The sequence below is a fragment of the Sardina pilchardus genome, chromosome 17, assembly GCF_963854185.1.
Source record: "Sardina pilchardus chromosome 17, fSarPil1.1, whole genome shotgun sequence".
Taxonomy (NCBI): Eukaryota; Metazoa; Chordata; class Actinopteri; order Clupeiformes; family Clupeidae; genus Sardina; species Sardina pilchardus.
Genome location: NC_085010.1, coordinates 9,787,717 through 9,806,323, shown reverse-complemented (window position 1 = coordinate 9,806,323; position 18,607 = coordinate 9,787,717). Strand labels below are relative to the sequence as shown.

The 18,607-nt window shown below is 41.3% G+C and overlaps 1 protein-coding gene across 1 annotated transcript in view; it reads left to right on the top strand.

Moving 5' to 3' along the window:
- The first annotated feature begins 14,963 nt into the window (after positions 1 to 14,963).
- The window catches only part of cd9b (CD9 molecule b), a 35,059-nt gene continuing 31,415 nt past the window's right edge, over positions 14,964 to 18,607 (top strand). The window contains exon 1 of the mRNA XM_062517853.1: positions 14,964 to 15,278. Within this exon, the coding sequence (XP_062373837.1) occupies positions 15,210 to 15,278 (69 nt within the window). The 5' untranslated portion in view covers positions 14,964 to 15,209. The remainder of the gene's footprint in view (positions 15,279 to 18,607) is intronic.

The following is an 18,607-nucleotide window of genomic DNA, read 5'->3' as shown; positions in this document are numbered from 1 at the left end:
GTTCAATAAAGCATATGTAAATTAAAACAGCTCACGGATGAGAGCCTACACACAACAGGAAAACAGCTTAGGCCTAAGCCTACTACAAATCCGTGTCTACCGGTCATCACAAGCCTACTCATCATCAGAGGTGGTGGTGATGGTGATGATGGCGATGAAGAAGGTGATGAAGATGCTAGTGATGATAAACTGATAAATAAAGTACACTCGTTAAAAAATATGTGCTATATAGAGCCAATGCCTCATATATGGCACCCGTATGGTTCTTTAAACAATTTTGAGGGCTTTACACCTATAGCCTACACCTTTTAGTGTATGTTATATGATTCCAAAGATTACTTCATTTTTAAAGTCTATGTCTTCACTTAACTAGGTTAACTATGGTAGACAGAATATCATTTTAGACACACAAAGAGTCTCACAATTACAAAAATAAGAAGCTCTAAAAAGGTGCATTACTGTGGCTAATAGGATTACACCACATATGGCAGCCTGCACTAACGTCTTGAACCGCTGATAAGATTCAACTTTATTGGCATTGTGCAGAAACAATTAAATGCAGTTTGTGTCTAACCAGAAGTGCAAAAAAGCAGAAAAGTACTATGTGATACACCGTATAAACAAGTGGTGCACTATAAACAGTGTAAACACTATAAACATAGTGCAGTGTAGACAGCAGCAGGCTATACATTACTGTATGATTTACAGTAATATATGGATTAAACATACATAAGCAATGTATTAGCAGTAGCCTCAAAAGAGAAGAATAGATATTGTGATACTCCAGACACTTTGTCACACTTGAGGGAAACTTCCCCTGCTGCTTTATTTATCCACATCACACACAATTAACAGGATGTCACAATATAACAATGTATGCACAACACATACAGACATGTGCAGTGTAGTAGCAGTAACACTGTAAGAGTTGTGAGAATAATGCAGATGTACAGTATAGGCTGGGTGAACCTTGCCTGAACTTCCGGGGAATTTGAATTTCGCCCGGCAGCTCAGGCTGGAAACCAGCAGATATATCTCCCCTATTTACTGCCAGAACCTTAAAAGAATGAGCTTAGTAAGGTGAATCAGACTAGTAGATATATGCACTGTATTAACAGTAATATACAGTATTAAAAACAGACTATATATGGGGTCTGGCGTGGCCTACTGGTTAGGGCCTCCAGCTTGTAATCGGAGGGTTGCCGGCTCGATCCCCGATCAGTCCACGGCTGAAGTGCCCTTGAGCAAGGCACCTAACCCCTCCCTGCTCCCTGAACGCCACTGTTGGGCAGGCAGCTCTGGGTTGGTGTGTGATTCACCTCACTGTGTATTCACTGCACTGCACTAATTCACAAATTGGGATAAATACACCGAATTTCCCTCACTGAATAAAAAAAAAGTATATACTTACATGGATATTCAGTATGAACCATATAGACAGATGTGTACAGTATGTACAGGTATGTGCTTGAGTAGTTAATTGAAATAAGTGTGTGTGCCGTAAGAACAAAGACCATTAGAATATGGCTATATGCAAGTGTAATTACAGTGTTTACATTTGATAGATAAAAAGAATACTATGGATGGGGAGTAAGCCTACTGCAATTGTGCGGGAGGAGGAGGGGTCTGAGGGCCAAAGTCTGTGGACTTTTCCACTCATAACCTACTTTCTCTCAGCTACCTCTACTCAGAGAGTTGGGCTATCTCATACTCCATATCCTCAGAGTAAGCATCTGATATATTGCGCCCTCGGGTGGTAGTTCAACCACAAACCACAGTCTAACTAACAGATGCCTCAAATCACAGATCAAATGACTGTTATATGGCTCGGTAGCGCAAATCATACCGATGAGTGCAGTGCAATATTCAACCACTAGAGGGCATAGCAAGCTCATACTTTCCAGAGCCATGGCCGCTGTGTCCACGGCAAAACCAAGCGAAGGCAGTCAAGAATCAAGAAGACTGTCAGGACCATTTGAAATGAAATGATTAAACACAACTGTCTCATTGGATTTTCAGGTGACAGAAAATGCATTGTGTCCCTCTACATGGTGAAGTATAGTATAGTAGAGTAGAGTAGAGTAGAGTAGAGTATATAGTATAGTATATAGTATAGTGTAGTAGGCTATAGAATAGCATAGGACAGTAATAGTAAGGCAGGTCATTGTTCAACGTAAAACGTTTAATTAAAAAGCATGTCAGCAGTTTCAAAGAGGTTTTTAGAGCCCATTTGTAACCTACTTGTAGCCCATGTGTACCTATCTACAGAGAAATAAATGCAATCATTTATCTCTCACTATAAGTTGTCAGAAAATATTGAGCAATGGTCTCAAATGCTCCAAGCAAATACGTTTACGTCAAACGTTTGCCGATTTCTCAATGGTATTTTCCAGACATTTGTCAGACATTTGTCAGACAGTAGTCTCCTCCCCCTACTCAAACACACCCCTATCCCCTGTGGTGTTCCTTTCTGATGATGCCACACCCAAAACAGACCCCCCCACTCCCCCCGCCCCCATCCATGAATGTTTGCATCACATAAGCTGCGTTTCCATTACCCATTAAATTGCGCAAATTAAGAGTTGCGAAAAGAAATGTGCTTAATGGAAACACACACATTTCGAAAAAACTCACATGTTTCGATAAAAAGTTTTTGCGCTCGGGTGAGGTGGTATTTCGAGCGTATCGAAATTTGTATATTTCGCAAAACTGCAATGGAAACACTTTTTTCGCATCTGACGAGTCACGTGATCCAACAACCGAATGTTAGGAGGAACGAAACCGACGAAGAAGACTGCCGACAGGAAGTGGCACCGGGAGAATAATGTAAAACAATATTTTTTTTTTCATTAAAAGTGGCTCGTGTCATTCTAAAATGTTGAATCCACAGCTGTGAACTTGCCGACAACACTTTCTCAAAAACGCTGCATAGGCTACGCAACCGCTCAACTAGTTTTGTTTACCCATAGCAACAACGTTGCTATGCTTTGCTGGTTTAACGTGATGAGAACGGTGCTGAAAGAAATCTAGTTCTAGATTCTAGTTTTAGAAACTAATCAACTGGGCTGATCTACGAAATATTCCACTGACATGGCTGTGACATGATTTAAGCATAGGCCTACTACAACAAACTCCTGTGAAATATGTCATTTTTAATTTTATGTTTCTGCCCCACCAAAACGTAGGCCTAATGACTGATAATCAGCGTGCCGTGGTGGCAATTTGAATGCATTTAGTGTAGGCTAAATCCCTATGGCTCAATCTGGGTAATGTTGATAACCACCATGTCTCCTAATGACTTACAGCACGCGAGAATACACGAGATTTTAATTTAGTTAGCCGAATGTAATGGAAACACCGCAATTGCGAAAATTGTGATATTCGACATTAAGACAATATCGACAAAGTTTTTGCGCATATTTGTAATGGAAACGCAGCTTATAGACCTGAGTGGCGGCTCTGAAGGCGAACTTTGTGCAGTTCCCTTCGGGACGTTCGCCATGCAGGGGGAAGCCAAGCGGTGTGTTGTTTTGGAACGGGGAAACACACAAACTCTTTCATGCAGTTTCATGCATTTTTTTTTTTTTTTTAAAGGTCTTCATGGTCAGCTGTTTTCCTTTACCAACACACCATCCAGGTAGCAAAAGCAGTCAAATGGAAAAGCAAGGAAGCAGTTAGACATAGAGGAGCCCCTGTAGTCTAAATCCTTAACACTTTTACTTCCTGTCCTGTGGGGCCTTGGTGGCCTTATAATTCACTCTCCATATGATATCCACATAATACAACTAAACTACACAAACATTTATATCTGTTCAGGGAGTGCTGTGGCACAACAGGCTACAGTGCTCGTGCCATGAACAGGTCCAAGTGCCCACGCGGACCAAGGTTCGAGTCCGACCTGCAGTCATTTCCCGATCCCACCTCTCTCTCTCACTTGCTTCCTGTCTCTCTCTACTGTCCTATGAATAAAGGCAAAAAAAGCCCCTATGTATATGTCTATTCAAAGGAAAGGGTGGTTTGTGATGAAATGGATGAGGTGTTTTTGGTTGACATCATACTGTGGGTTAGCAATCTCAAGTTTTCCTGTTTTCTGACATAGATTCTCACCTCTGAGTGTGAAAATTGCAATGAGTGGACAGAGAGACAAAAATGGATGCACATACACACAAGTCAAAAGAAACAAAACCATATTAATACCATATTAACTGCTCCCATGAATTAACCTCATAGCTGCAGAATCTTTGCAACATCAATGTATAAGCTATGGCTAATAGTTAGGAAATCAGGGTATTTAGCAGGAAACTAGGCCTACGTCAAAGTGGGGACTCCGAAATGGGCATGATCTCGCCAGAGAGGCGAAACTGAATAAACCAATCGCATGCAACCAGTGTTAAATTCTGATATCTATCTATCGTTTGCAGAAACTTTTTAATGAGACACAGCATTCAACGAATCTCTCATAGAAATTAATGGGGTCAGTTTATAACGTAAATATGGTAGTCGTTTCCACAAATTTCGACCCTTTCGCTGCCAAAAGTTGACATGTAAATACATTGTGACAATCATGTGGTATGTTGCAAATACGTCGTGCCAATCATGTGGTGTGATCTATAATATATAAGATCCTTAGTAAATCTCTGAAACATATAAAACTTTGTAACCTGTAAGGGCTATGACATTGTATGAGGAAAACGAGAAAGGGGCCACTTTCAAGAGTAAATCATACAAGTTTTGTATATAAAACACATTGCTGGCAGTATAAGTTTTTTCTATTTCCTTTTCATATGGGAGGCTATTAACGCGGAACAATACGCTGTCAAACTCACACCGTCCCGCAGCCTTTAGTGTTAAACAGAGGGACTCTGCAGCTTTGTTCACTTCCTAGCCCACTGCACGGAGATGGGGTGACAGAGGAGCTGTTTAAAAGCCAAAGTTGACACCCAATCACCACGACAATGTAGCTTCTGTTTCATCTCAAGGCAACAGACGAAAGTAGCCACAGGGTTAAGGATCATAATCACATGATAGGCTATTATTTCATGACAGATGGAAATAAAATGAGATGTGACATGTGGCAAAATCAAAAAGGAACAGATGTACTTGAGCGTGGACTCGGAGATAGACAGAAATTCACCCAAGCTTGGAGATCCGGGGTGAATCAACGTGCTCAAACTCTGATGTGCTTCCCCACACTCATCCTCTCGCTGTTATGATCTTTGGTTACAACATCAGCGGTTGCCACAACAACACTGTAAATAGTTAGTATGAGACTGCCCTGGCTGGTGGGTCACATGCTGAATTTCATTATCAGGTCACGATGTGTGTCTATCCGCATGAATTCATCAACCAGAAGCCAGTAGACTGCGACAAGAGCACAGGGACATTTAGCATGGTGAAGAAGGGCCAGACCTTTGTTTGCTTGTGCCTTATTAAAAACTGTTAAGTAAAGTAAGTAAAGAACATACTAAATACTAGTAAGTAAAGTAGCATAAGTAAATATCAGCAAGCAAAGTAAGTAAATACTAGGAAGTAAAGAACATAAATAGTAGTAAGTACAGTAGCCTAAGTAAATACAAGTAAGTAAAGTAGACTAAGTAAACTAGTAAGTAAAATGGCCTGAGTAAATACCAGTAAGCAAAGAACATATCAAATACAAGTAAAGTAGCCATAGTAAATATTAGTAAATAAAGAGCATACTAAATACTAACAAGTAAAGTAGCCATAGTAAATATTAGTAAATAAAGAGCATACTATATACTCGTAAGTAAAGTAGCCATAGTAAATACTAGTAAATAAAGTATATACTAAATACTAGTAAGTAAAGTAACCTAAGTAAATAGTTTAGCTTTTTGTATGGTTAGTCAAGTTATGTCTTCACCCATGTCATGAACAATTCTGAATGGGGGCCCTAATTGTGCTCAATGTCACATCTAACAAAGACACTACCATACAGTACCAGGAGAAATGTTTACAAATGACATATAAAAACACACAAACACACACACACACACACACACACACACGCAGCTATACTATGGCTGCCAGCGTCAAATTCAAGTCTTTAACGCTTGCCTTCAAAGTAGTCTCCGGTTCTGCTCCTACTCACTTGAATGCCCTCATACAGACATGACATGAGCTACCTCAAGACCAGGCCAATCCAAACTTCTCTCATCTGTTGGTCCTCGTTGGTGGAACGCACTACCAATTCCTACTAAAGCAGGGACATCCCTCTCCATCTTCAAAAAACTCTTGAAGACCCAGCTCTTCAGAGAACATCTCCTCTCGTAGCACTACAACTAGTCTTACTGATCCTAGCACTACCACCTGACTAGAACTGCCACTCATTCTTATCGTACACAACCTTTTCTTATACTGATGACCTTATTCTTATTGTACTGTAGAATTGTTTTAACTGTTTACCATGTTGTTAGTCTCTTTTGTTAAAAAGGCGTCAGCCAAATGTAATGTAATGTAATGTAAACACGCACTCAGGCACACATACACACACATACAAATCTCCTCTAAGTTTCATTTTTTGGCTAAGATGATGAAATACCATGTGACAAACACTTGAGAAATGGCTGTTTGACCTTGTGACCCCTACTTCACCACATCCTGTCAGGGAGACGATACGATTCAATCAGTTCTACAAGAATATAACACCGAACTTCTTCTTTCTCATCTGTGGTGGGAAAGTTTTATCACCACGTGTGCTAGTTCATGGAGGATGTATTTATTTTTATAAATTCAGGCCTGTCTCTGCCGAGCCCGTACATTTAGAACGTTTCTTGTGCGCAATAGAAACTCAAAGCACTTACAAGGTCATGGGGTGAGGAAAAATACTACATATTCTGGTGAATAGAGACTAGAGGCTGTGAAGAGAGGCTTTTTCATGTGCACCGGATAGATTTGTGCACGCACAACAATTTTTTTTTTTACTTATATCTTCATAGGCTGACATAGTTCAACATTCAACAAGAAAATCCACCAAAGCTCTCCGTGTAAGGGTTCACTTAGCATTTCGTTGGCTAATGTTGTTGTTTGTTTTTAATTTATCGCATATCACCATGGCAAATATCAGATATTGTGGTTGTTTGTTTATCACATATCACCACGGTAAATATCAGATATTGTTGTTGTTTACAGTGGCAAATGCAGTGGATAACTCTGAGACAAAGACCAGTACAGCACAGCACAATGGAGAGTAGAGTTTTCCTCATGTCATCTGCTATTTCTACACACACACACACACACACACACACACACACACACACACGTACACACAGAGAGAGAGAGAGAGAGAGAGAGAGAGAGAGAGAGACACAGAAAGGGAGAGAGAGACAGAGAGAGAGAGACATTTAAATCAATATTGTATGCATAGTGATTATTATCTTGTCTCCACATAGAGCAGTTGCCACATGTATGTTGTCAACTTAAAATGTCTATTTTGTGTCTTGGTGGACAGCTGTGGATACTGTGGTGGGGATTACAGTAGGACACCTTGTTATTGTTAACCACCGTGGTTGACCACGGCGTAGGCCCTAACACTGAAGCAAATACTGCATGACATAATGCTTGGGCCTCTCTTTTGAAATGGATCTCTTTTACAGTAAAAGAGAAGGTACCGGAGTAGGTGACTGACTTCAGTTTAAACTGCAGTCCACTGCAGCAACAGGCCACCCAGTGGAGCCTATCTGAAGCGGTCAACCTCCACAGACCACTGGAGGAAGGCATGCAAACAATGGGATATGAAGGAGGGGAGGGCGCCTTAGGGGAAAAAATGTGTGTGTCTGTGTGTGTGTGTATGTGTGTGTATGCATGTGCGTGCGTGCATGTGTGTGTGTGCGTGTGTGCGTGCATGCATCCCATGCGTGTGTGTGCGTGTTGGGGGAAGAAATCCAGAGTTCCACTCCTCCCCAAACAACACGGCTTCTGCAGCCAATAAGCATGATTGTGTGTGTGTGTGTGTGTGTGTGTGTGCGTGCGTGAAACGTGCTTGTGTGTGTGTGTGTGTGTGTGTGTGTGTGTGTGTTGGTGTGTGTGTGTACACATGATAGACAGGGCTACAGGATGGCCGCCTTCCACCTTTGTACCAGGAGGTGGCCTTAATTTCTATCACTCTCTCATTCTCTCTTTCTTCACTTCTTTCTGTCTTTCTTTTTTATTTTCTTTCTTTTCATTTTTTTAGGGCTTTTTTTCCCGTTGTTTGTGATGTGCTGGGGCGAATTGAGATGGATGGCTGTCACAACAGATGTGGGTGGGTGTGCACGCGGAAAGGGGTGTGTGTGTGTGGGGGGGGGGGGGGGGGGGCTCGGGCCGTCAATAGGTCCCTTTATCTCCCCAGAAAACAGGCGCATCATTTCATCACCATTGTCTCTCCCCCCTCTCTCTTTCTCTCAATCTCCGTCTCTCTCTCTCTTTCTCCCCCCCCCTCTCTCTCTGTCTCTCCCTCCCTCTCTCCCTCTGTGTTTTGTTAATTTTATGGTGGGTGCAGCGAAAATGGCAATCTGGATGTCAAGGAAGTACAAGATGGCGGGGCGAGTTTTAACCAATCCTGTGCAGACATTTAGGGGGGGGGGGGGGGGTATTTTTCAAATAATAATAATAATCATCACGGGGGGTGCTGTGGCTCAACAGGCTACAGCGCTCCTGCCATATATGGGCACGAGTGCCCACGGGGACCCAGGTTCGTTTCCGACCTACCATATTGGTCACAACTTTATGAACATAAAGTTTTAAAATTCCTTTGAACTAATTTCCATATTTGGTTGCTTCACACCCAGTCTGGTATTTGGATGGTTTTCCCTTTGTGCTGATACCAAGGGGTCAGGGGAAGAAAGGAAAGTATAACTGTATCAGCTAATGTACACAGTGAGGCGAACGGCAGTTTTGCAGTAAAATGAGATTCGACTCGTGTGTGTGTGTGCGTGTGAGAGAGAGAGAGAGAAAGAGAGAGAGAGAGAGAGAGAGAGAGAGAGAAAGAGTATGTGTGAGTGTCTGTGTATGTGTGATTTGTGTCTGTGTGTGCATATGCAAAGTATCTCTACTTCATTGAGTATACAAGGACAGGTGATATTGTATAAACTATAGTACTACTATATAGAAAGATGGACTTATGGGGTGCATCACACATATCCTGTCAAATTCATCATATTGTATTGTTATGTTTAATCGACTATTATGTATTATCATTATTATTATGTGTGTGCCTGCGTGCGTGCGTGCGTGTGTGTCTGCATGTTATTCTTGCTCTTTTAAGAATTTTTAATGACATCTTTTTAGCTACTGACTCTGGTCACTGTGTTGTCCTTGCACTTTTAGATTTGACTGCTTGATTCGATTGCTCGTTTGGAGCAGTGGGTGGGCACAGCACTAGATTGGTTCAGGTCCTACTTGTCTCAGCGAACCCTCTGTGTTAGCCTTGCCGACTCTGTGTCCTCCACCGCTCCCCTGTCACATGGGGTGCCACAGGGCTCTGTGCTTGGCCCTCTCTTATATTCCATCTATCTACTCCCACTTGGCTTTCTCAGGAAACATGGCATCTCTTTTCATTGCTATGCAGATGTCCCTCTTAAAAAGTCAGACTCCTACTGAGTCAAGCCATTGCTTGACTTTTTAACTTTTAATGAAAAAAAAAAAGACAGAAGTCAGCTGGCAAAAATCAGTCCTTCAGAGACAGCACTTTGAAACAGTAATATACGCCTTTGTGACCACCCGGCTGGATTACTGCAATGCACTTTATATGGGGGTTAGTGGGTCCTCCATTGCCCGTCTGCAACTTGTCCAAAATGCTGCTGGTAGTCTTTTAACTAACACTAGAAAGTATGACCACATTTCACCTATTTTAGCCCCACTCCATTGGCTGCCTGTTCATTTTAGGATTCATTTAAAAATTCTGTTATTTTCTTTTAAAGCCTTGAATGGCCTGGCCCCACCATACCTCTCCGAGCTGTTACACCCCTACATTCCCAGCCGTTCTCTCAGGTCAGCTGACCAGCTGCTCCTGACAGTGCCTAGAACTAGGCTAAAATTCAGAGGAGAACAAGCTTTTGCTGTTGCAGCCCCAAAACTGTGGAATCTATTGCCACTCTACATCAGACAAGCCCCCTCACTGCCTCATTTTAAAATCTTAAAACCCATATTTTTTCACTGGCTTTTGATACCAGGTAGTATGGTTGATGTGAGGTTTTTTAAAAACAAATTGTATTTGTGTTGTTGTTTTATCTTATCTTTTGTTATTATATGCTGATTGATTACTTTTATCCTACTCTTATTTTATCCTACTTCTTTTTTATTTTATTTCTTTTACTTTTTAGAATTAGTTTGATCTCTTTTATCCTACTGCTGTCCTCATTTGTGTGGTGCACAGCACTTTTAAAACCTTGTGTTTGTTTAAATTGTGCTATATAAATAAAGTGGATTGGATTGCTCTCACACGAGTAGAAATAGCCTGAGCGAGTGCACTTCACAGACTCAGCGTGAGTCAGTGTGTTATTAGTGTTAACCAACCTACTCTCCAACAGTGTTTGTGAGCCCTGAAGAGTAGTTTGGTGAGGTGTATGACGTTACTTGGCATAACACAGAACATGCTTTTGTGTGTATAATGAGTACCTATGAGTACATTACTCAAACTCAACCCTACATTTAGAGCAGATCTAAACAGTTGTTGTGCATTATGTTATAGAAGTGAGGTGAATGCATATTCTTTGCAGGTTTTCTTCAGGCCTAATAGGCCGTACAGTATAGTGCTAAAGTGTATTAAATAAATATTATATCTCAATTTATCAATTTGTTTCCACAAAACTCATCATTCAAAATCATTTAAGGGGCTATTTTTCACATTTTCTTCAGGCCCCCTGATCCACCTAGCATTTGGGAGGGACCCAAACGTTTTTTATTTCATAGGGCCCAAAATGTCGAGCAACTTAGAGTAGGGCTATAGCTTAAAGCAACACCAAAGAGTTTTTCATACCTTAAAATAATGTTTCCAGAATCATCTCAGTGGTGAACGGCACTTCTGCTTTCACTTCGTGGCCCTCCATCTGCTATAACCGCAGTATGTGACTTTACCAGACCAGGTTGCGTATCTGTAGTTCGATGAAATGAGACATAAGACACTACAAATTTGACTTGCTTTGATGTCACAAAACACATCATAGCCTACTCATGCAAACATACTCTACCTTGTCTGTGTGGTTCTTTGCTGGAAAACCAAACAGTGTATGTATGACAAAGGAAAAGTGCTTTAGTGTTGCTAATATTATAGGCTAGCTATACAAAAACATTACAATCGGATTAGGACAGCAACAGTCAGCTAAATACTGTACATCAACGTGAGAATACCTTGACCTTTACTTTCAACCCTTAACACTCAAGTCTTAGGACTGTGTTTCCTTTTCGTAACGAGACTGTTGCCACACAGCTCCTTAGTAATGAGGGCTTTCAAAGGGTCTATTGCCTGATTGGATTCATTAGTTCATATCCTGGCTAAACTTGATTTGCTACTGTAATTGTGACGAGCTTTTCATGTAGACGTCATGAAGACTGCAATGAACCTTAAGGACTCTGCTGACTCAACAGGTTTTGGTGTTTTCCTTGAGACAACTCAGACGTTGGAGGTCGGACTTCAATTCTGACTGTGTTGGGGTAGATTGCCTTGCCCTGAGTCAAAACTCTGACTTTGAGTGCCACTCCATTACACTTACTGTAGTCCCAGTAAGCATTCCTCAACTCTGAGTTTGTCTGTAATGACAATCCAAGTAGGAAATATTGGTAACACTTTGCGGTAAGGGTACATGAATCATCATGAATTCATACATGAATTCATTCATGATTTATGCATTACTTCATGCCTTAATATCTCATAAATCATCAGGAGTTGACATGAGTGAACATTTAGGAAACTGCTCATTTCCCAGTCCTCTTAACCCTCCTGTTGTGTTACGGTCAAATCTGTCCGATTTTGCACATTTTGTCTCTGAAAAATATAGTTAACTTAATCTGATTGTCATGAGATTTCATTACTTTGTTCACATAGGGCATCTGAACACACAAAATAATTTTTGATAACTTTGATGCAATTTTGTGTGTTTTATTCAACTTGTGTACACCTGTGGTGTTCCCGGTCAAAAATGACCGGTCATTAGAAATGAATGGGTGTGACTACAAAAAGTGTATAAAATTGAGTTGAGTGACTTCTGTCCTACACCCACACATGCATGTGTTGCTGGGCACACACAAAAAGTGATATTTAGTGGCTTTTGGTGTACATTTTGGAATATAAAATACATTTTTAGCTTTACTTTATATCAAATATAGTGGTAAAAAATATTAGCCCCCATGATGGGATGGTCAATAATATTACTGCCCATGTGATTTGTTTGTTATCAAAACACACCTAATTAACCAATCAGCTTTCAAACCACTCCTGTACAGTTAATTGGCTTCATAACAATACCTGAGCATTCAATCAGCATAAAAGGACTCAAGGCACAAGGCACTTGTACACATTATCGAGGGACTAATCTTACTGACCATGTCAAAGACAAAGGAAATCAGTCTTGAGCTCAGAAAGAAGATAGTGGAAGATCATAAGGGGGAAGGTTATAGTGCCATTTGCAAGCATTTCACAGTGTCTAGAACTGCTGTACGTTGCATCATTGTCAAGTACAAGGAGACAAATTCTACAAAGCAAACCTGGGCGTGGTTGTAAGCACAACATTTCAAGAACTCTGGAGAGGAAAATAGTCAGAGATGTCAGCAAGAAGGCCGGACATCTGCCAAGATGATTGTTGCTGACCTGGCCTCTTCTGGAGTTGATATTTCAAGTAACAAAGTTGGGAGGGACTTTCATCATGGTGGGCTTCAGTGCCATCGTCTCAGAAGAACCCCTTTACTCAAAGAGTGGCACATCACAACTTTGAATTTCCCCTTGGGGATCTATAAAGTATCTATCTATCTATCTATCTATCTCTATCTATCTATCTATCTCTCTATCAGACTGAGATTTGCACATGAGCATTTGAGAGATAATAAAATGAGTTCTGGAAGTCTGTGCTTTGGTCTTATGAGACTAATCTGGAACTGTTTGGGCACATGGATGTTGTTTATGTTTGGCGAAGAAAGGGAGATGCTTTCAACCCTAAATTGAACCCCACAGTTCAACATGGTGGTGGGAGCATCATGCTGTGGGGCTGTTTCGCAGCCTCAGGCACAGGGAACCTTGCTCAGGTGCATGGTATCATGAAAAAAGAAAATTAAAATTTTGAAGTATAATATGCAGAAATTGGCTCTTAGACTAGCTGTAGGTCGTTGCAGGGTCTTCCAACAAGATAATTATCCAAAGCATACATGAAAATTGGTCCAACACTTGCTCAAGGATACCAGAACCCAGGTCCTGGAGTGGCCCACACAGAGCCCAAACCTCAATCCAATTGAGAATCTGTGTCGGGTGCTCAAAGTGAATGTCCATGTTCGGAAATTATGCAGCTGGAACAATTCGCAATGAAAGAATGGGTCAAAATACCTCAGGAGACCTGTGCCAGCTTATTAAAGAACTACTCAAGAGATTGTTGTCAGTTGTGGCTCAGAAAAGGCAGGTTATTGACTATTAATGGTCATTCTTTACAAATAAAATCATACCGGTCAGTTTTGACCGGGAACAGAAAAGGCATGATTTTGTGCAACTGTGAAAAAATTGAAATGGTTTCAAAACAAATATTATTTTAAAACTTGGACATAATGCACTCTGTGATATAATAGCCCAATATTTTTATCTGAATGTTTATTAGAGCCAAAATAATGCATATGTTATGCTAATTTTATTCAAAAACGACTTGTATGAGTTCAGGTCAATGAGGCCTACAGGCCATAAATAGCAAATAGAACTTTAAAACATGTAATGTTCACAAGAACTTAAGCTAGTTAAAAGATCCATAACAACATAAGATAAATATATGTCTTATTATGGATTTACAATCAACTAAAATAGGGTCGGTCATTTTTGACCGGGAACACAAAAGATGTGATTTTGTGCCGCTGTTAGAAATTTGAAATGGTTTCAAAACAAAGGTTCTTTTTAAATTTGAACATGAAGTATTCCATGATAAATAGCACAATATATTTATTTTAATGTTGATTAGAGCCAAAATAATGCATATATTATGCTATTTGTACTAAAAAACGACTTGTATGAGCTCAGGTCAATGAGGCCTACAGGTCAGAAATAGCAAATAGAACTTTAAAACATGTAACGTTCACAAGGACTTGAGCTAATTAAAAGATACATAGCAACATTAGGTGAATACATATGTATAATTATGGATTTACAATCAACTATACTGGGGTCGGTCATTTTTGACCGGGAACACAAAACTGATTAACATGAAATGAACACAACAGGAGGGATATAAAAAAAAAAACATTGACCGCCGTGTTCAGCATTGTGAAATCCATACATGGTCAGCCCCAGACGGTCAGACACAGACGTCGCAGGGAGGTTACGGTTACGGTGGCCTGAGTCACAGTCTGCCAGTATAGGCTACAACGAGAAGTAGGCCTACCACGCTGGAACTGTGAGGATTAGCGAGACGTCTCATCCCCGCACCAGTCAAAGGGGCTTCTGTGCGGGTACCCCTCCGCCGAGTAACACCCCCCCCCCCCCCCCCCCCCCCCCCTCCCATCCCCGCTCCTGTTCTGGCACACGTCCAGAGGCCCGTATGACTGGTCTTTGAAAGAACTGACGCCAGACATGAGTAGAAAAGTCTAGAGGCATGACCGAGGCTTAATAACTGCAGTGTGCACGGCTGGAATGCATGCGTAGTATGTGCCAGGGACAAGGAAAACAGGCTTGAGGAGGCTATTGGAGAATTGGGCATTGCACGTTATCAATAGTCAAAACAAAGAAGATCATTTACAGTTTTAGAGCACACAAAGGGGAACTACAAGAGCGCAAAACAAGAAGAGAGAAAAAAAGAAAGTAATGACTCAGAGCGATTTGGTTCCTAAAGGTGGGAGTGCGCAACGCTCGTATAAAAAGCTCTTCGCAGACGACAAGCAGCGTTGTCCATCTCATCTCAGTCGCCAAGCCACTCTCCACTCTCCTACGCTGACCCGCGGCGAACGGAGTGTCAACAGCAGAGGCTATTTTTTGAAACTCCCTGGACTGCCTAAGATTTGGTTTATTTATTTGAGCATCGTTGGAAGACATCATGGGTGCACTCTCGGGCGCTGAGCTCTGCATAAAGTATCTTCTATTCTCCTTTAATTTCTTTTTCTGGGTGAGTTTTTAAAAACCTTTATGCCCCACACCTGGACTGAATATGTCGAGTAGGCTAGTCTATGTTTTAATGTTATGCCGTAAAACAAGACAAACAATTGATTTATCAGTCGTTCGCTTGCTTTGGCATAGTTCCAAAGCAATTTAGTTCATTCGGTCATTAAATCGCCTGTCATAGTTGTTTTTGTTGCTCATCTGGCTTCAGTATCAATTGCTTGTAGGGCCTAATTGCTGTATGCATAACGCTTTTAGTTTAAAGGATTACACAACGATTTTTCTGTAGGTTAGACTTTCTTTCTTTTACCAGCGATACTTGTTGCATTTATCAGGCGGACTTCTGCAGATGGAGAGGCTAATTCGAGGGCAGACGCTGGACCCACTGCAAAATTCCTTCTAATCTCTAGAAACAGAGTTAGTTAATCTCCCGGCAAATTAAGATTATCGGCCGTTTTCCCGCTGGCTGCGTGATAGCATGGCATATGGCCAGACTATTACACCAGCTGGAGCATGCATGGAGCCTGTTGCGTACATGTAGTGAGATGTACATCTACTGTAACGTCTCGGTTATGTGCCAGTTTACTTGAATGTCAGAACGCTTTCCGTCTATTCTCAGCATCTCTCCCTCTCACATACACACACACACACACACACACACACACACACACACACACACACACATAGGCTACACACTCCCCTTTCTCTCCCCCTGCCGCGGTGCCCTGAACATCTGATTTGATTCTGAGTAGGATATCTTCGGCGATGCACAAAGTTGTATTGATTTCACATGGACCACATGTGACCAAGACCAAAAGCCAATACACAAAATCGGACTTCTTAATCCGTCCAAAGTCTAAACCAAAAGTAGGCTATTTCACAAACCGCACCACAAACTCCATGCATCATCATCCTCTTGTGTGAGTGTGACGTATAGCCTACCATTATCTTGTGTATTTCCCACACTCACACAGTCACCGTACACTTTTCCATTTTATGGTTAACACTAGAAGCGCCAAGCGCCGGTCATTTGACCGCTGACGCGTATTCCTAGAAGCGCCGTGGGGGTTTGACCTAGATATACCTAGAACTGCCGGGCTGCGGTCATTTGACCGCAGCGATTACAAAAAAAAAAAAATCTTTTCACTCGATTAAATTCCAGGACCCTACGTTCACGACTTTTCCTAAATACGCGTGTTTTGTCACCCAGAATTTTTACATGATCAAAAGCACACCGGTACAAGCTAGTTTAGAGCTATTTTGCGCTCACTTATGTGACAACACTATGTTGTCTCGCGTTCGGCCATTTTTGTTCAGGCTGCTATTCTCTTTTCTCACAGCAGATGTCGCAAGGATTTCCTGTCAGTCGGGCATGAGAATAATATTTTACCATAAAACATATCGTTTATATATGTGCAACATGTATTATATATGTGCTTTATTTTAATATTTTTCATTTACATGGCATAGTCTATGGAGGCGATTTACAGTGGTAAAATGCGAGTTTGTTTTGAAAACGTTGCGACAGGCCTACATGTGTAATTTTCGTCGTAGCCTATTTATGTACGTAGGGCGCGTATGCCTACGTACATTCATAGTTGTACATCTTATCTTCTATTTGTAGGCTATCTTTTAAAGCTCAGACTAATGTATAAGCATTTTCTTACATATTTGCTGGACTGACTGAGTTACGTCAAGTCAAGGACCTATCCTAACACGCTTGTTGTATAATGTCAATTGGCGCAGCGTTAACACTCCTGTCTGCAACGCCGGAGACCCGTGTTCACATCTCGGCAGGAGCGAAATGCAAAATCTTATATCGATAGAATTTACTGACCGTTTTTCAACGTCGATGAACAATTATTTTTTGTTAATGGTTTTTAATAACAACCTATCTGAAATAAACGGATGAATCGCAATATGTTTAGGCCTACCATTAACGAAAAATAATTTCGCCAGCCAATCATTTTCTGCCGCCAACTGACAAACTTTGACAAAGCCAGTTAGACTTTTTGCATCTAAAAATAATTATATCATAGTGACACGCGAAAAAATAAACGATAGCCTAGAAACTAGGCCTACATGAGATTTTCCCACTGGACACACCACATCAGTATTGTGCTCGTTGCTACGACACACAGGACTCCCAGTGAGTTGACGACCAATGAAAATGACATGGGGAAAAGCAGCAAACAAAGTAGCCTGATTTTGATCTCACCTTACATAGGCTACTTTCCTAATTCCTACGTAGGGCTACTCAGACTTTTGTTAAATCGTCAGGGCCCGGTTGCACAAACACCAAAACCAAAGATTGATGATATGAACCAAATATTCTGGAACAGATGGATTTACAGCATTGAACGTGATAGGCTATTAGCTAGCCTACTGATGCGACTTCCACCGTTTCCTTTCCAGAGATTGCTGCGCTGTTCACAACGCAATGAACGCATGCAGTCTACATTGAAGTGAAACGTGCAGAACGTTGTCCAAAACAATATAATAACATTGTGTGTTGATATCTAATACAATATACACATCTGTAGACATGAAGTGGCAACTAAAGCCATTATCAGTCATGAAAACTGTGGCGGCTGCATTAAGGTTTTGGCTGAGCCAGCTAGCCAGCCAACAACTTCATTAGCCAGCCGTTCTCAAAGCAAATGGCTTCGGGGTCTATACAACACACTATCCATTGCAGCCTATTTGAAACCGATCATCCCCCTCCCCCATACACTCGTCTAGGATACTTAGGCTACAGATATCACCGAGGCACTGAGGAACTGCCTCCCCACCCCCACCCCATCTATCTGTCCCCTGCATAGACTAGGCTGTAAGCTGGCTGTTTAGGCAACCCGTGGAAGAATGCGCAATCATGTTTCATCGCATATGCGCGTTTCAGAATGTTCGAATTCGCCAGCGTGCGTGTAGTTATGTGAATCGAAAAGAATATAAATATAGCCTACTTTATTGATGCCTTGTTCAAAAGAACTTCCATCAGGAATAGGTTGGGGATCGAACCAGCAACCCTTGGGTGATCAAGCCGAAGCTCTAACCAGTGAGCTACGACTTTGCTTGTTAACTAGGAGAAAATGTGTGTCTCAATGCTGAATCTCGAATTCACATAGAAGTTAGCTTAAATTGTAGAAACAATAGGCCTAGCTTTTTTTCAGCAGACATCGCAAACATAGCCTACACATTCGCAAAACAGAGAATATCATTCACTCATTATTTTAAATTATGCTACTTCTCACGCCTATGCCTGCTCAGCATAGCTCTCTCTATCTCCCTCCCTCCGATGTAGCTAGACCCTAGATCTTCTCCCTAAATGAATGAAAG